Here is a 20235-nt window from a genome sequence, read left to right on the forward strand (position 1 = left end):
GACGAGGGGAGGAGACATGTCTGAGGGACGAGGGGAGGAGACATGTCTGAGGGACGAGGGGAGGAGACACACACTTTAGAAAAGTCCTCATATGTCATTGGGCCCTGGCCCACATGAAACTACAGTATCACAGGTGGACTGTCCATGTCAGTGTGAGCAGCACGTTGTTGTAGAAAAGCTTCAGTTGTTTCATTCTCAGTCTGACACAGGGCCCGGTCCCGTCACAGGGGCCCGTCCCGTCACAGGGGCCCAGTCCCGTCACAGGGGCCCGGTCCCGTCACAGGGGCCCGGTCCCGCCCCTCGGTCCCGTCACAGGGGCCCGGTCCCGTCACAGGGGGGCAGCAGAGAGGCCAGTCACTGGACCAGCCCGGCGTCTTTAGCCATCCCATAGAAGATCCCTCTCTGCGATAAAAGACCTGGAGGAGTGTCGAACTCTGCAATTCTGCCTTTGTCCAGCACCAGCACTCTGTGGACACAGGAAGGGTCAGTCAGGGACGTGAGCAGGACAAACGCGAGCAGGACAGACGTGAGCAGGACAGACGTGAGCAGGACAAACGTGAGCAGGACAGACGTGAGCAGGACAGACGTGAACAGGACAAACGTGAGCAGGACAAACGTGAGCAGGACAAACGTGAGCAGGACAAACGTGAACAGGACAAACGTGAGCAGGACAAACGTGAACAGGACAAACGTGAGCAGGACAAACGTGAGCAGGACAAACGTGAGCAGGACACACGTGAGCAGGAAAACGTGAGCAGGACAAACGTGAGCAGGACACACGTGAGCAGGACAAACGTGAGCAGGACAAACGTGAGCAGGACAAACGTGAGCAGGACAAACGTGAACAGGACAAACGTGAACAGGACAAACGTGAGCAGGACAAACGTGAACAGGACAAACGTGAGCAGGACAAACGTGAGCAGGACAAACGTGAGCAGGACAAACGTGAACAGGACAAACGTGAGCAGGACAAACGTGAGCAGGACACACGTGAGCAGGACAAACGTGAACAGGACAAAGGTTAGTAGGACAAACGTGAGCAGGACAAACGCGAGCAGGACAGACGTGAGCAGGACAAACGTGAACAGGACAAAGGTGAGCAGGACAGACGTGAGCAGGACAAACGTGAGCAGGACAAAGGTGAGCAGGACAAACGTGAACAGGACAAACGTGAGCAGGACAAACGTGAGCAGGACAAACGTGAGCAGGACAAACGTGAGCAGGACACACGTGAGCAGGACAAATGTGAACAGGACAAACGTGAACAGGACAAACGTGAGCAGGACAAACGTGAGCAGGACAGACGTGAACAGGACAGACGTGAGCAGGACAAAGGTGAGCAGGACAAACGTGAACAGGACAAACGTGAGCAGGACAAACGTGAGCAGGACACACGTGAGCAGGACAAACGTGAACAGGACAGACGTGAGCAGGACAAAGGTGAACAGGACAAACGTGAGCAGGACAAACGTGAGCAGGACAAACGTGAACAGGACAAACGTGAGCAGGACAAACGTGAGCAGGACAAACGCGAGCAGGACAGACGTGAGCAGGACAGACGTGAGCAGGACAAAGGTTAGTAGGACAAACGTGAGCAGGACAAACGCGAGCAGGACAGACGTGAGCAGGACAAACGTGAACAGGACAAAGGTGAGCAGGACAAAGGTGAGCAGGACAAACGCGAGCAGGACAGACGTGAGCAGGACAAACGTGAACAGGACAAACGTGAGCAGGACAGACGTGAGTAGGACAAACGTGAACAGGACAAAGGTGAGCAGGACAAAGGTGAGCAGGACAAAGGTGAACAGGACAAAGGTGAACAGGACACACGTGAGCAGGACAAACGTGAACAGGACAAACGTGAACAGGACAAACGTGAGCAGGACAAACGTGAACAGGACAAACGTGAGCAGGACAAAGGTGAGCAGGACAAACGTGAGCAGGACAAAGGTTAGTAGGACAAACGTGAGCAGGACAAAGGTGAGCAGGACAAACGTGAACAGGACAAACGTGAGCAGGACAAACGTGAGCAGGACAAACGTGAGCAGGACAAACGTGAGCAGGACACACGTGAGCAGGACAAACGTGAACAGGACAAACGTGAACAGGACAAACGTGAACAGGACAGACGTGAGCAGGACAAAGGTGAGCAGGACAAACGTGAACAGGACAAACGTGAGCAGGACAAACGTGAGCAGGACACACGTGAGCAGGACAAACGTGAACAGGACAGACGTGAGCAGGACAAAGGTGAGCAGGACAAACGTGAACAGGACAAACGTGAGCAGGACAAACGTGAGCAGGACACACGTGAGCAGGACAAACGTGAACAGGACAAAGGTTAGTAGGACAAACGTGAGCAGGACAAACGCGAGCAGGACAGACATGAGCAGGACAGACGTGAGCAGGACAAAGGTTAGTAGGACAAACGTGAGCAGGACAAACGCGAGCAGGACAGACGTGAGCAGGACAAACGTGAACAGGACAAAGGTGAGCAGGACAGACGTGAGCAGGACAAACGTGAACAGGACAAACGTGAGCAGGACAGACGTGAGTAGGACAAACGTGAACAGGACAAAGGTGAGCAGGACAAAGGTGAGCAGGACAAAGGTGAACAGGACAGACGTGAGCAGGACAAAGGTGAGCAGGACAAACGTGAACAGGACAAACGTGAGCAGGACACACGTGAGCAGGACAAACGTGAACAGGACAGACGTGAGCAGGACAAAGGTGAACAGGACAAACGTGAGCAGGACAAACGTGAGCAGGGCAAACGTGAACAGGACAAACGTGAGCAGGACAAACGTGAGCAGGACACACGTGAGCAGGACAAACGTGAACAGGACAAAGGTTAGTAGGACAAACGTGAGCAGGACAGACGTGAGCAGGACAGACGTGAGTAGGACAAACGTGAACAGGACAAAGGTTAGTAGGACAAACGTGAGCAGGACAAAGGTGAACAGGACAAAGGTGAGCAGGACAAACGTGAGCAGGACAAAGGTGAACAGGACAAAGGTGAGCAGGACAAACGTGAGCAGGACAAACGTGAACAGGACACACGTGAGCAGGACAAACGTGAGCAGGACACACGTGAGCAGGACAAACGTGAACAGGACAAACGTGAACAGGACAAACGTGAACAGGACAGACGTGAGCAGGACAAAGGTGAGCAGGACAAACGTGAACAGGACAAACGTGAGCAGGACAAACGTGAGCAGGACAAACGTGAACAGGACAAACGTGAGCAGGACAAACGTGAGCAGGACACACGTGAGCAGGACAAACGTGAACAGGACAGACGTGAGCAGGACAAAGGTGAGCAGGACAAACGTGAACAGGACAAACGTGAGCAGGACAAACGTGAGCAGGACACACGTGAGCAGGACAAACGTGAACAGGACAAAGGTTAGTAGGACAAACGTGAGCAGGACAAACGCGAGCAGGACAGACATGAGCAGGACAGACGTGAGCAGGACAAAGGTTAGTAGGACAAACGTGAGCAGGACAAACGCGAGCAGGACAGACGTGAGCAGGACAAACGTGAACAGGACAAAGGTGAGCAGGACAGACGTGAGCAGGACAAACGTGAACAGGACAAACGTGAGCAGGACAGACGTGAGTAGGACAAACGTGAACAGGACAAAGGTGAACAGGACAGACGTGAGCAGGACAAAGGTGAGCAGGACAAACGTGAACAGGACAAACGTGAGCAGGACACACGTGAGCAGGACAAACGTGAACAGGACAGACGTGAGCAGGACAAAGGTGAACAGGACAAACGTGAGCAGGACAAACGTGAGCAGGGCAAACGTGAACAGGACAAACGTGAGCAGGACAAACGTGAGCAGGACACACGTGAGCAGGACAAACGTGAACAGGACAAAGGTTAGTAGGACAAACGTGAGCAGGACAAACGCGAGCAGGACAGACGTGAGCAGGACAGACGTGAGCAGGACAAAGGTTAGTAGGACAAACGTGAGCAGGACAAACGTGAACAGGACAAAGGTGAGCAGGACAAAGGTGAGCAGGACAAACGCGAGCAGGACAGACGTGAGCAGGACAAACGTGAACAGGACAAACGTGAGCAGGACAGACGTGAGTAGGACAAACGTGAACAGGACAAAGGTGAGCAGGACAAAGGTGAGCAGGACAAACGCGAGCAGGACAGACGTGAGCAGGACAAAGGTGAGCAGGACAGACGTGAGCAGGACAAACGTGAACAGGAAAAAGGTGAGCAGGACAAAGGTGAGCAGGACAAACGCGAGCAGGACAGACGTGAGCAGGACAAACGTGAACAGGACAAACGTGAGCAGGACAGACGTGAGTAGGACAAACGTGAACAGGACAAAGGTGAGCAGGACAAAGGTGAACAGGACACACGTGAGCAGGACAAACGTGAACAGGACAAACGTGAACAGGACAAACGTGAGCAGGACAAACGTGAACAGGACAAACGTGAGCAGGACAAAGGTGAGCAGGACAAACGTGAGCAGGACAAAGGTTAGTAGGACAAACGTGAGCAGGACAAAGGTGAGCAGGACAAACGTGAACAGGACAAACGTGAGCAGGACAAACGTGAGCAGGACAAACGTGAGCAGGACAAACGTGAGCAGGACACACGTGAGCAGGACAAACGTGAACAGGACAAACGTGAACAGGACAAACGTGAACAGGACAGACGTGAGCAGGACAAAGGTGAGCAGGACAAACGTGAACAGGACAAACGTGAGCAGGACAAACGTGAGCAGGACACACGTGAGCAGGACAAACGTGAACAGGACAAAGGTTAGTAGGACAAACGTGAGCAGGACAAACGCGAGCAGGACAGACGTGAGCAGGACAGACGTGAGCAGGACAAAGGTTAGTAGGACAAACGTGAGCAGGACAAACGCGAGCAGGACAGACGTGAGCAGGACAAACGTGAACAGGACAAAGGTGAGCAGGACAGACGTGAGCAGGACAAACGTGAACAGGACAAACGTGAGCAGGACAGACGTGAGTAGGACAAACGTGAACAGGACAAAGGTTAGTAGGACAAACGTGAGCAGGACAAAGGTGAACAGGACAAAGGTGAGCAGGACAAACGTGAGCAGGACAAAGGTGAACAGGACAAAGGTGAGCAGGACAAACGTGAGCAGGACAAACGTGAACAGGACACACGTGAGCAGGACAAACGTGAACAGGACAAACGTGAGCAGGACAAAGGTGAGCAGGACAAACGTGAGCAGGACAAAGGTTAGTAGGACAAACGTGAGCAGGACAAACGTGAGCAGGACAAACGTGAGCAGGACAGACGTGAGCAGGACAGACGTGAGCAGGACAAACGTGAGCAGGACACACGTGAGCAGGACAAACGTGAGCAGGACAAAGGTGAGCAGGACAAACGTGAGCAGGACAAAGGTTAGTAGGACAAACGTGAGCAGGACAAACGTGAGCAGGACAAACGTGAGCAGGACAGACGTGAGCAGGACAGACGTGAGCAGGACAAACGTGAACAGGACAAATGTGAACAGGACACACGTGAGCAGGACAAACGTGAGCAGGACAAAGGTTAGTAGGACAAACGTGAGCAGGACAAACGCGAGCAGGACAGACGTGAGCAGGACAGACGTGAGCAGGACAGACGTGAACAGGACAGACGTGAGCAGGACAGACGTGAGCAGGACAAACGTGAACAGGACAAAGGTGAGCAGGACAAAGGTGAGCAGGACAAAGGTGAGCAGGACAAAGGTTAGTAGGACAAACGTGAGCAGGACAGACGTGAGCAGGACAGACGTGAGCAGGACAAACGTGAGCAGGACAAACGTGAGCAGGACAAAGGTGAGCAGGACAAACGTGAGCAGGACAGACGTGAGCAGGACAAACGTGAACAGGACAAAGGTGAGCAGGACAAACGTGAGCAGGACAGACGTGAGCAGGACAGACGTGAGCAGGACAAACGTGAACAGGACAAAGGTGAGCAGGACAAACGTGAGCAGGACAAACGTGAACAGGACAGACGTGAGCAGGACAAACGTGAACAGGACAAAGGTGAGCAGGACAAACGTGAGCAGGACAGACGTGAGCAGGACAAACGTGAACAGGACAAAGGTGAGCAGGACAAAGGTGAGCAGGACAAACGTGAGCAGGACATACGTGAGCAGGAAAAAGGTGAGCAGGACAAAGGTGAGCAGGACATACGTGAGCAGGACAAACGTGAGCAGGACAAACGTGAGCAAGACAAACGTGAGCAGGACAAACGTGAGCAGGACAAAGGTGAGCAGGACAAACGTGAACAGGACAGACGTGAGCAGGACAGACGTGAGCAGGACAAACGTGAGCAGGACAAAGGTGAGCAGGACAAACGTGAGAAGGACAAACGTGAGCAGGACAGACGTGAGCAGGACAGACGTGAGCAGGACAAACGTGAACAGGACAAAGTTGAGCAGGACAAACGTGAGCAGGACAAAGGTGAGCAGGACAAAGGTGAACAGGACAAAGGTGAGCAGGACAAACGTGAGCAGGACAGACGTGAGCAGGACAAAGGTGAGCAGGACAAACGTGAGCAGGACAAAGGTGAGCAGGACAAATGTGAGCAGGACAAAGGTGAACAGGACAAAGGTGAGTAGGACAAACGTGAGCAGGACAAACGTGAGCAGGACAGACGTGAGCAGGACAGACGTGAGCAGGACAAACGTGAGCAGGACAAACGTGAGCAGGACAAACGTGAGCAGGACACACGTGAGCAGGACAAACGTGAGCAGGACAAAGGTGAGTAGGACAAACGTGAGCAGGACAAAGGTGAGCAGGACAAACGTGAGCAGGACAGACGTGAGCAGGACAGACGTGAGCAGGACAGACGTGAGCAGGACAAACGTGAGCAGGACAAACGTGAGCAGGACAAACGTGAGCAGGACACACGTGAGCAGGACAAAGGTGAGCAGGACAAACGTGAGCAGGACAAAGGTGAGCAGGACAAACGTGAACAGGACAAAGGTGAGCAGGACAAAGGTGAGCAGGACAAAGGTGAACAGGACAAAGGTGAGCAGGACAAACGTGAGCAGGACAAACGTGAACAGGACACACTTGAGCAGGACAAACGTGAACAGGACAAACGTGAGCAGGACAAAGGTGAGCAGGACAAACGTGAGCAGGACAAAGGTTAGTAGGACAAACGTGAGCAGGACAAACGTGAGCAGGACACACGTGAGCAGGACAAACGTGAGCAGGACAAAGGTGAGTAGGACAAACGTGAGCAGGACAAAGGTGAGCAGGACAAACGTGAGCAGGACAGACGTGAGCAGGACAAACGTGAGCAGGACAAACGCGAGCAGGACAGACGCGAGCAGGACAAACGTGAGCAGGACAAACGCGAGCAGGACAGACGTGAGCAGGACAGACGTGAGCAGGACAGACGTGAACAGGACAGACGTGAGCAGGACAGACGTGAACAGGACAGACGTGAGCAGGACAAAGGTTAGTAGGACAAACGTGAGCAGGACAAACGCGAGCAGGACAGACGTGAGCAGGACAAACGTGAACAGGACAAACGTGAACAGGACAAACGTGAGCAGGACAAACGTGAGCAGGACAAACGTGAGCAGGACACACGTGAGCAGGACAAAGGTGAGCAGGACAAACGTGAGCAGGACAAAGGTTAGTAGGACAAACGTGAGCAGGACAAACGCGAGCAGGACAGACGTGAGCAGGACAGACGTGAGCAGGACAAACGTGAACAGGACAAAGGTGAGCAGGACAAAGGTGAGCAGGACAAACGCGAGCAGGACAGACGCGAGCAGGACAAACGTGAACAGGACAAAGGTGAGCAGGACAAAGGTTAGTAGGACAAACGTGAGCAGGACAGACGTGAGCAGGACAAACGTGAGCAGGACAGACGTGAGCAGGACAGACGTGAGCAGGACAGACGTGAGTAGGACAAACGTGAACAGGACAAAGGTGAGCAGGACAAAGGTGAGCAGGACAAAGGTTAGTAGGACAAACGTGAGCAGGACAGACGTGAGCAGGACAAACGTGAACAGGACAAACGTGAACAGGACACACGTGAGCAGGACAAACGTGAGCAGGACAAACGTGAGCAGGACACACGTGAGCAGGACAAACGTGAGCAGGACAAACGTGAACAGGACACACGTGAGCAGGACAAACGTGAGCAGGACAAACGTGAGCAGGACACACGTGAGCAGGACAAACGTGAGCAGGACAAAGGTGAGCAGGACAAATGTGAGCAGGAAAAACGTGAGCAGGACAGACGTGAGCAGGACAGACGTGAGCAGGACAAAGGTGAGCAGGACAAAGGTTAGTAGGACAGACGTGAGCAGGACAAACGTGAGCAGGACAAAGGTGAGCAGGACAAACGTGAGCAGGACAAACGTGAGCAGGACAGACGTGAGCAGGACAAACGTGAGCAGGACAAACGTGAGCAGGACAAACGTGAGCAGGACAAACGTGAGCAGGACAAACGTGAACAGGACACACGTGAGCAGGACAAACGTGAGCAGGACAAACGTGAGCAGGACAAACGTGAGCAGGACACACGTGAGCAGGACAAACGTGAGCAGGACAAACGTGAGCAGGACAGACGTGAGCAGGACAGACGTGAACAGGACAGACGTGAGCAGGACAGACGTGAGCAGGACAAACGTGAACAGGACAAAGGTGAGCAGGACAAACGCGAGCAGGACTGACGTGAGCAGGACAAACGTGAACAGGACAAAGGTGAGCAGGACAAAGGTGAGCAGGACAAACGTGAGCAGGACAAACGTGAACAGGACAAACGTGAGCAGGACAAAGGTTAGTAGGACAAAGGTTAGTAGGACAAACGTGAGCAGGACAAAGGTGAGCAGGACAAACGTGAGCAGGACAAAGGTGAGCAGGACAGACGTGAGCAGGACAAACGTGAACAGGACAAAGGTGAGCAGGACAAACGTGAGCAGGACAGACGTGAGCAGGACAGACGTGAGCAGGACAAAGGTGAGCAGGACAAACGTGAGCAGGACAAACGTGAGCAGGACAGACGTGAGCAGGACAGACGTGAGCAGGACAGACGTGAGCAGGACAAACGTGAACAGGACAAAGGTGAGCAGGACAAACGTGAGCAGGACAAAGGTGAGCAGGACAAACGTGAGCAGGACAAAGGTGAGCAGGACAAATGTGAGCAGGACAAAGGTGAACAGGACAAAGGTGAGTAGGACAAACGTGAGCAGGACAAACGTGAGCAGGACAGACGTGAGCAGGACAAACGTGAACAGGACAGACGTGAGCAGGACAAAGGTGAGCAGGACAAATGTGAGCAGGACAAAGGTGAGCAGGACAAACGTGAGCAGGACAAAGGTGAGCAGGACAAATGTGAGCAGGACAAAGGTGAACAGGACAAAGGTGAGTAGGACAAACGTGAGCAGGACAAACGTGAGCAGGACAGACGTGAGCAGGACAGACGTGAGCAGGACAAACGTGAGCAGGACAAAGGTGAGCAGGACAAAGGTGAGCAGGACAAAGGTGAGCAGGACAAAGGTGAGCAGGACAAACGTGAGCAGGACAAACGTGAACAGGACAGACGTGAGCAGGACAAACGTGAGCAGGACACATGGACAGAACAGATACTTTCAGGCATCGGCTTCGTTTGTATCGTGTCATAGTTATCAAACAGGACATAATACAATAACTACGTCCTCATTATCTGTAAAACTGAACATCATGCGTCACATCAGAGCCAAATAACAGCTGACGGACTCAGAATCACACAACAACACGAGAAGACCACGAGAAGACAGCAAGAAGACAATGAAAAGACAACGATAATACCACGAGAAGACCACAAGAATGACAGCAAGAAGACAATGAAAAGACAACGAGAATACCACGAGAAGACCACAAGAATGACAGCAAGAAGACAATGAAAAGACAACGAGAATACAACGAGAAGACCACAAGAATGACAGCAAGAAGACAATGAAAAGACAACGAGAATACCACGAGAAGACCACAAGAATGACAGCAAGAAGACAATGAAAAGACAACGAGAATACCACGAGAAGACCACAAGAATGACAGCAAGAAGACAGCGAGAAGACAACGAAAAGACAACCGGAAGACAGCGAGAAGACCACAAGAAGACCACAGGAAGACAACGAAAAGACAACGTGAAGACAACGAGAAGACCACGAGAAGACAACAATAAGACCTCAAGAAGACCACAAGAAGACAACAAGAATATCACGAGAAGACCACGAGAATGAAAGCAAGAAGACAGCGAGAAAACAACGAAAAGACAACGGGAAGACCACGAGAAGACAGTGAGAAGACCACAGGAAGACCATGAGAAGACAACGAGAAGACCACGAGAAGAACACGAAAAGACAACGGGAAGACAACGAAAAGACAATGAGAAGACAACAAGAAGACAATGAGAAGACAACAAGAATACCACAAGAATGACAGCAAGAAGACAGCGAGAAGACAGCGAGAAGACAACGAAAAGACCACAAGAGGACCACAGGAAGACAACGAAAAGACAACGTGAAGACAACGTGAAGACCACGAGAAGACCACGAGAAGACAGCAAGAAGACAATGAAAAGACAACTAGAATACCACGAGAAGACCACAAGAATGACAGCAAGAAGACAATGAAAAGACAACGAGAATACAACGAGAAGACCACAAGAATGACAGCAAGAAGACAATGAAAAGACAACGAGAATACCACGAGAAGACCACAAGAATGACAGCAAGAAGACAGCGAGAAGACAACGAAAAGACAACCGGAAGACAGCGAGAAGACCACAAGAAGACCACAGGAAGACAACGAAAAGACAACGTGAAGACAAAGAGAAGACCACAAGAAGACAACAATAAGACCTCAAGAAGACCACAAGAAGACAACAAGAATATCACGAGAAGACCACGAGAATGAAAGCAAGAAGACAGCGAGAAAACAACGAAAAGACAACGGGAAGACCACGAGAAGACAGTGAGAAGACCACAGGAAGACCATGAGAAGACAACGAGAAGACCACGAGAAGAACACGAAAAGACAACGGGAAGACAACGAAAAGACAATGAGAAGACAACAAGAAGACAATGAGAAGACAACAAGAATACCACAAGAATGACAGCAAGAAGACAGCGAGAAGACAGCGAGAAGACAACGAAAAGACCACAAGAGGACCACAGGAAGACAACGAAAAGACAACGTGAAGACAACGTGAAGACCACGAGAAGACAACGATAAGACCACAAGAAGACAACGAGAATACAACGAGAATATCACGAGAAGACCACAGGAAGACCATGAGAAGACAACAAGAAGACCACGAGAAAACCGCGAGAAGACAGTGAAAAGACCGCAAGAAGTCAGCGAAAAGACAACAAGAAGACAACGTGAAGACCACGAGAAGACAACGATAAGACCACAAGAAGACAACGAGAATATCACGGGAAGACCACGAGAAGACCACGGGAAGACCACGAGAAGAACACGAAAAGACAACGAGAAGACAACGAGAATACCACGAGAAGACCACAAGAATGACAACAAGAAGACAGCGAGAAGACCACAGGAAGACCACGAGAAGACAATAAGAAGACCGCGAGAAGACCACGAAAAAACAACACAAATACAACGAGAAGACCACAAGAAGACAGCGAGAAGACCACGAGAAGACCAAGAAAAGACCATGGGAAGATAAATCGAGATAACAACAGGAAGACAACGAGAATACCACGAAAAGACAACGAGAAGACCACGAGAAGACAATGAGAAGACCACGAGAAGACAACGAAAAGACAACAAAAATACAACGAGAATACCACAAGACCACGAGAATGAGAGCAAGAAGACAGCAAGAAGACAACAAGTAGACAACGAGAAGACAGCAAGAAGACAACGAGAAGACCACGAGAAGACCACGAGAAGACAAGAAGACCACAGGAAGACAACGAGAAGACAACAAGAAGACCGTGAGAGGATCACGAAAAGACAACATTAGTACAACGAGAAGACCACGAGAAGACAACGAAAAGACAATGAGAAGACCACGGGAAAACTGCGAGAAGACAGCAAAAAGACAGCAAGAAGACCATGGAAATATAAGGAAAAGACAACGAAAACACAACGTGAAGACCACGAGAAGACAACGAGAAGACCACGAGAATACCCCGAGAAGACAACGAGAATACCCCGAGAAGACCACGAGAATGACAGCAAGAAGACAGCAAGTAGACGAGAAGACAGCAAGAAGACAACAAGAAGACCACGAGAAGACCACGAGAAGACCACAGGAAGACAACGAGAAGACAACGAGAAGACCGTGAGAGGATCACGAAAAGACAACATTAATACAACGAGAAGACCACGAGAAGACCACGAGAAAACAACAAGAAGACCGCGAGAAGCCCACGAGAGGACAATGTGAAGACCACGGATAGACAACAAGAAGACAACAAGAAGACCACGAGAAGACAACGAGAAGACCACGAGAAGACAACGAGAAGACAACAAAAAGACAACGAGAATACCACGAAAAGACAACGAGAATACCACGAATGACAGCAGGAAGACAGCGAGAAGACAGCAAGTAGACAACGAGAAGACAGCGAGAAGACAACGGGAAGACAGCGGGAAGACCGCGAAAAGACAACGGGAAGACAGCGAGAAGACCACAAGAAAACGAGAAGACCACACGAAGACAACAAGAAGACAACGAAAAGACAACAAAGACAACAAGAATACCACAAGAAGACAGCGAGAAAACAGTACACACACACACACACACACACCTGGTGTAGTCCATGATGGTGTTAAGGCGATGAGCGATGGTGAACACCGTGCATTCTTCAAACTGGGTGCGGATGGTGGACTGGATCAGGTCGTCTGTCTCCAGGTCGATGGCGGCCGTGGCCTCGTCCAGAATCAGGATCCTGGTTTTCCTGAGGAGAGCGCGGGCCAGGCACACAAGCTGCCTCTGCCCCACACTGACCACACACACACGCACACACGCACACACACACACACACACAAAGACACACACGCACACACGCACACACACACACACACACAAAGACACACACGCACACACACAAACACATACACACACACACACACACAAAGACACACACGCACACACGCACACACACACACACACACAAAGACACACACGCACACACACAAACACATACACACACACACACACACACACACACACACACACGTAAAGTGTAAAACTTAAGGCTAACTGAGGTTAAGTGTAGAGTTCTGATCTGTGAAGACTCTGGAGACTCTAAACATCCTCTTGTACGTGTTAGAGGAGATAAACATGTTGGATACTTTGTCTGTGACGCTTGAGTTTGATTGGACAGAACTCCAGTGTAAGAGTTTGAGTGGTGAGAGTTGGGACCCCTCAGAACCCCACAGGGGTCTTGCATTGGCCCGTTGATCTCATATTCATGTTTGTTTGCAGGAGGCGGAGCTCACCTGAGGTTCTCCCCGCCCTCAGCACACTCCAGCTGCAGCTGAGCGGGCTGGTTGCTCACAAACTTGTGCAGGTGAGCGTGCTCCAGAGAAGACCACACCTCCTCGTCACTGTAGCGGTCAAACGGGTCCAGGTTCATTCGGAGGGTCCCAGAGAACAGCACGGGCTCCTACAGCCAACACAGCACACTCCTACATGAGAGAGTCCTACACAGGAGTTCTACACGAGAGTCCTGCGCGAGAGAGTCCTACACGAGAGTCCTGCGGGAGAGAGTCCTACACAAGAGTCCTACACGAGAGTCCTACACGAGAGAGTCCTACACGAGAGAGTCCTACACGAGAGTCCTACGCGAGAGAGTCCTACACGAGAGAGTCCTACACGAGAGTCCTACGCGAGAGAGTCCTACAGGAAGAGGAAGCGCACCTGTGGAATGATGGTGAGTTTGGAGCGTAGGTCGTGTAGGCCAATCTCCGAGATCTTCACGTCGTCGATGGTGATTTCACCCCCTGCTGCCTCCAGCAGGCGGAACAGGCACAGGGTCATGGAGGACTTCCCCGCTCCGGTCCGACCTACAATCCCAATCTGCAGACGCAAACACCAGGCTCACCTCTGACCTCACACAGGGCTGATCCCAGCGCTACACGACAGTAAGCTAGTGCACGTTAGGCAGGAGGCCACTCCCCTCAGGCAGAAGGCCACTCCCCTCAGGCAGAAGGCCACTCCCCTCAGGCAGGAGGCCACTCTCCTCAGGCAGAAGGCCACTCCCCTCCGGCAGGAGACCACTCCCCTCAGGCAGGAGGCCACTCCCCTCCGGCAGGAGGCCACTCCCCTCAGGCAGGAGGCCACTCCCCTCAGGCAGGAGGCCACTCCCCTCAGGCAGGAGGCCACACCCCTCAGGCAGGAGGCCACTCCCCTCAGGCAGGAGGCTCCAGAACCTCCTCCACTAGAACAGTTTCTTTCCCTCCGCTGTTGGATCATGAACACTTCTTAATCACTGTCACTTTAACCATCATTGAATCTCTCACTGTCACTTTCTGCATCACATCTGTAAATTCAACTGTACATTCGTGTACATATTAAGCCTATTTTTATTTTTATTCTTATTTTTTTATCTTATAGCTTATTGATATTTTCGTGGACAATGTTGGGGAGTCCTGATTTAGAAAGACTGGTTATGATTGTGTGACGTCAACGGCTCACATGGCAGACCCCTGTGAGGGCCCTCACAGGGGTCTGCCATGTGGGAGGGGCCCTCACAGGGGTCTGCCATGTGGGAGGGGCCCTCACAGGGGTCTGCCATGTGGGAGGGGCCCTCACAGATGTCTGCCATGTGGGGCCAGTGCCAGTGGAAGAGCAGCTTGGAAGAAGACTTTTTTTTCTCCAATAAAAAAATACATAAATGCAAGATGGACACATTTAATGCAAAGGTGGGAAACATTCCAGGCAAACGTCTCCTGAGTGGTGACGTTTAAATTAAGGCTCAAAGCAATAGCTGCTAGCCTTAAAGTTGCTTCTTCTTTGAGGTTGGGGCGATGTGGGCACTAAAGCCCGGTGAAGGTGAGGGGCGTGTCTGGATGACCAGAACATGCACCAATCACAGTTAAACATCTTCAGTCACACGTAATAATATGGAATATATAATGGACCTTCTCTCCTCCTTTGACGCTCAGGGTGAGGTTCTTCAGGACCAGGTCGAGGCCCTCTCTGTATCTCACGCTGTAGTCTTTGAACTGCACGTTCCCCTGCAGCGGCCAATCGGCAGGCGGCTTCTTGTCTTCGATCTCCCACGGCGCCTGGGGGACACAAGCACAGCCCTCCTCAACAACTCATTAAACCCACTCTAATTTGTTTATCATTCTTCCACGTGTAGCGGCCAAATTTTTTATGGGACCCGCGGGAAGGACTTAGAAGTGGTCAAAAACAAATGTGAAGACTCTAGCAGCTAATGGGAAAAGGCTGTGTACAAACAGATGTTGTGCAATGGGCTGGCACTGAAAACACACCTCCGTCTGCGTCTCCGAGTACTCCTTCACTCTCTCCACAGCCACGATGTTGTTCTCCAGGTCAGACGTCATGCGCACCATCCAGTTCAGAGCCATGGTCACCTGCAGGGGCCCAGACACTTCACTGTTTACAAGAGTTGAAGTATAATTATAGTGTGTGGTCTGGAATGTTCTGTACTTTTGTAAAAGTGGTCGACTAGAACAAAACAAGACAGAGAGAGAGCAGCTTTAACCATGTGTCACAGCCCCAGGTGCGGTGGTGGTGTTGGGATTGTGTGGCCCCCGGGTGCGGTGGTGGTGTTGGGATTGTGTGGCCCCCGGGTGCGGTGGTGGTGTTGGGATTGTGTGGCCCCCGGGTGCGGTGGTGGTGTTGGGATTGTGTGGCCCCCGGGTGCGGTGGTGGTGTTGGGATTGTGTGGCCCCCGGGTGCGGTGGTGGTGTTGGGATTGTGTGGCCCCCGGGTGCGGTGGTGGTGTTGGGATTGTGTGGCCCCCGGGTGCGGTGGTGGTGTTGGGATTGTGTGGCCCCCGGGTGCGGTGGTGGTGTTGGGATTGTGTGGCCCCCGGGTGCGGTGGTGGTGTTGGGATTGTGTGGCCCCCGGGTGCGGTGGTGGTGTTGGGATTGTGTGGCCCCCGGGTGCGGTGGTGGTGTTGGGATTGTGTGGCCCCCGGGTGCGGTGGTGGTGTTGGGATTGTGTGGCCCCCGGGTGCGGTGGTGGTGTTGGGATTGTGTGGCCCCCGGGTGCGGTGGTGGTGTTGGGATTGTGTGGCCCCCGGGTGCGGTGGTGGTGTTGGGATTGTGTGGCCCCCGGGTGCGGTGGTGGTGTTGGGATTGTGTGGCCCCCGGGTGCGGTGGTGGTGTTGGGATTGTGTGGCCCCCGGGTGCGGTGGTGGTGTTGGGATTGTGTGGCCCCCGGGTGCGGTGGTGGTGTTGGGATTGTGTGGCCCCCGGGTGCGGTGGTGGTGTTGGGATTGTGTGGCCCCCGGGTGCGGTGGTGGTGTTGGGATTGTGTGGCCCCCGGGTGCGGTGGTGGTGTTGGGATTGTGTGGCGGTGGGTGGAGTCTGGAGTGGGACGCCTTTAATACTTGTGCCACCAGCGGTAACCAACCCTCCCTCTGAGCTTTAGAATCTCTCCTTTTTGTTTTTACTCAAACAATGCTTTATAATATACATAGTACACATGAACTGCATAGTACACATGAACTGCATAGTACACATGAACTGCATAGTACACATGAACTGCATAGTACACATGAACTGCATTGTTCACATGAACTGCATAGTTCACATGAACTGCATAGTACACATGAACTGCATTGTTCACATGAACTGCATAGTACGCATGAACTGCATAGTTCGCATGAACTGCATAGTACGCATGAACTGCATAGTTCGCATGAACTGCATAGTACGCATGAACTGCATAGTTCGCATGAACTGCATAGTACGCATGAATTGCATAGTACGCATGAATTGCATTGTTCACATGAACTGCATAGTACGCATGAACTGCATAGTTCGCATGAACTGCATAGTACGCATGAACTGCATAGTACGCATGAACTGCATAGTACGCATGAATTGCATAGTTCACATGAACTGCATAGTACACATGAACTGCATAGTACACATGAACTGCATTGTTCACATGAACTGCATAGTACGCATGAACTGCATAGTTCGCATGAACTGCATAGTACGCATGAACTGCATAGTACGCATGAACTGCATAGTACGCATGAATTGCATAGTACGCATGAACTGCATAGTATACATGAACTGCATAGTATACATGAACTGCATAGTATACATGAACTGCATAGTACGCATGAACTGCATAGTATACATGAACTGCATAGTATACATGAACTGCATAGTATACATGAACTGCATAGTATATAGTATGTGGCTGATTGGAGAACCTTCCTGGTATTTATGATTTGAGTCGTTACTGTCATAAACTGTAATCCACTGCTCATTGTTTTTCCCACTGGACAACTAGAACACAGAACCTGCCAGGATAAGACCCGGAGGCCCCTTGGAGGCCTGGAGGCCCCTTGGATGGAGCCAGGCCCTTCCCAGGACACACTTGCAGTACCTGTAAAGCGTAGGACACACTTGCAGTACCTGTAAAGCGTAGGACACACTTGCAGTACCTGTAAAGCGTAGGACACACTTGCAGTACCTGTAAAGCGTAGGACACACTTGCAGTACCTGTAAAGCGTAGGACACACTTGCAGTACCTGTAAAGCGTAGGACACACTTGCAGTACCTGTAAAGCGTAGGACACACTTGCAGTACCTGTAAAGCGTAGGACACACTTGCAGTACCTGTAAAGCGTAGGACACACTTGCAGTACCTGTAAAGCGTAGGACACACTTGCAGTACCTGTAAAGCGTAGGACACACTTGCAGTACCTGTAAAGCGTAGGACACACTTGCAGTACCTGTAAAGCGTAGGACACAGACAGACCCACGAGGCCGGGGCTGAGACTCTCTTTCCCCGTCACAGCAAACAGAGCAGCAAAAAGCACGATGCAGTTCCCGATGAACTCGATCCTCACGCCAAGCCACCTGCAGAGACATGTGGTCAGCACCATGGTCAGCACCATCTACACCTGCAGAGACATGTGGTCAGCACCATCTACACCTGCAGAGACATGTGGTCAGCACCATCTACACCTGCAGACACATGTGGTCAGCACCATGGTCAGCACCATCTACACCTGCAGACACATGTGGTCAGCACCATTTACACCTGCAGACACATGTGGTCAGCACAATCTACACCTGCAGAGACATGTGGTCAGCACCATGGTCAGCACCATCTACACCTGCAGACACATGTGGTCAGCACAATCTACACCTGCAGAGACATGTGGTCAGCACCATGGTCAGCACCATCTACACCTGCAGACACATGTGGTCAGCACAATCTACACCTGCAGAGACATGTGGTCAGCACCATGGTCAGCACCATCTACACCTGCAGACACATGTGGTCAGCACCATGGTCACCACCATCTACACCTGCAGACACATGTGTCAGCACCATGTGGTCAGCACCATCTACACCTGCAGAGACATGTGGTCAGCACCATCTACACCTGCAGAGACATGTGGTCAGCACCATCTACACCTGCAGACACATGTGGTCAGCACCATGGTCAGCACCATCTACACCTGCAGACACATGTGGTCAGCACCATCTACACCTGCAGACACATGTGGTCAGCACAATCTACACCTGCAGACACATGTGGTCAGCACCATCTACACCTGCAGACACATGTGGTCAGCACAATCTACACCTGCAGACACATGTGGTCAGCACCATCTACACCTGCAGAGACATGTGGTCAGCACCATCTACACCTGCAGACACATGTGGTCAGCACCATGGTCAGCACCATCTACACCTGCAGACACATGTGGTCAGCACCATCTACACCTGCAGACACATGTGGTCAGCACCATCTACACCTGCAGACACATGTGGTCAGCACCATCTACACCTGCAGACACATGTGGTCAGCACCATCTACACCTGCAGACACATGTTTGCTCAGCATTCACTTCATATTTTATTATATAACATACTAACAGTATATGATATTATATATACTATATCATACATATACATTACACTTATACAGTATAATTAAAAGTGGACAATCCTGACCACAAACAATAAATAATAGAATAAAAGGACTTTCATCATGTTTTTATATTATATTTTGTATGAAGAGATCAGATCTAATGTGAGTCATATATGTTTAAGTTTGCGTTCCCTTCATTGGATCAGGACCGATTGCCACATTGACACTTCCTGTCACGACTGTGACTGAAGAGGATTTTAACCTGGATAAATAAAGGTTCATAAATAAATATAATAAATTGCATGCACATGTATGTATGTATGACGACCTGTCATGCCACTGTTGTCCCAGTCCAACCCTGACCCGAGATGTGGACAGGAGCTGAGAGATCCAATTAGTAATAACTTTTGCATCAGGCTGAGCAAAATAATATGTCTGTTTGCCGTAACCCGACCGACCTGGTATGAAACTAGCCGACTGAAAAAAAAAAAAAAAAAATCAGCATTTTGTTTAAAAAAAACGGCAAATTCTTTTATTTTTCAAACATTTCGCCGACTCACCGACCGGTCTTCCCTAAAGCGGCGTGTAGAGTAAGTATATAGCACTGGTAGACCTTTCTTTTATCCCAAGAGACGAATAACGCATTGTGCAACACATGTGCGTCTTCATATTTGGTCCTCCATATGTTTCTGTATGAAACAGACCTGCAGGAGGGAACTATTGTCTTCTACATGTTGGTTTGCCTCTGTCAGCGCCAATGGCCTGCGCATTGCATTCTGGGAGATAAACACGGCAAGCAGCGTCATCACAACAAACATGGCGGCGCCAGTGTCCCCCGCATGTTCCCCCCGCTCGCCTTCACTATCAAAATAAAGGATAACGACGTACAAAAGGTCGATTGAAATATCTTAAAATTGTGAGATTTAGTCTCCCGATCGGGTTGAAGCCTCTGACCCCTGGTCTGTTGAAGCCTCTGACCCCTGGACTGTTGAAGCCTCTGACCCCTGGACTGTTGAAGCCTCTGACCCCTGGACTGTTGAGGCCTGACCCCTGGACTGTTGAAGCCTCTGACCTCTGGACTGTTGAAGTCTGACCCCTGGACTGTTGATGCCTGACCCCTGGACTGTTGAAGCCTCTGACCCCTGGACTGTTGAAGCCTCTGACCC

The 20235-nt window shown here is 51.1% G+C and overlaps 1 protein-coding gene across 5 annotated transcripts in view; it reads right to left on the reverse strand.

Annotated features, from left to right (window-relative positions):
- Positions 1–282: 282 nt before the first annotated feature.
- The window catches only part of abcc3 (ATP-binding cassette, sub-family C (CFTR/MRP), member 3), a 101790-nt gene continuing 81837 nt past the window's right edge, over positions 283–20235 (reverse strand). For 4 of the 5 annotated variants that reach the window (XM_072456956.1, XM_072456953.1, XM_072456957.1 and 1 more), the window contains exons 25-31: positions 17918–18044; positions 15472–15573; positions 15115–15261; positions 13892–14050; positions 13471–13637; positions 12777–12971; positions 283–466 (exon numbers count right to left, since the gene is read on the reverse strand). In XM_072456956.1, the coding sequence (XP_072313057.1) occupies positions 355–466; positions 12777–12971; positions 13471–13637; positions 13892–14050; positions 15115–15261; positions 15472–15573; positions 17918–18044 (1009 nt within the window). In that variant the 3' untranslated portion in view covers positions 283–354. Of the gene's footprint in view, positions 467–12776; positions 12972–13470; positions 13638–13891; positions 14051–15114; positions 15262–15471; positions 15574–17569; positions 17584–17917; positions 18045–20235 lie in introns of those variants that run through there. The other variant, XM_072456958.1, reaches the window with a different exon arrangement.

Source organism: Eucyclogobius newberryi, unplaced genomic scaffold (genome assembly GCF_026437365.1).
Source record: "Eucyclogobius newberryi isolate DKJ021-1_F unplaced genomic scaffold, fEucNew1.0.hap1 SCAF_20, whole genome shotgun sequence".
In the NCBI taxonomy this organism is placed as follows: Eukaryota; Metazoa; Chordata; class Actinopteri; order Gobiiformes; family Gobiidae; genus Eucyclogobius; species Eucyclogobius newberryi.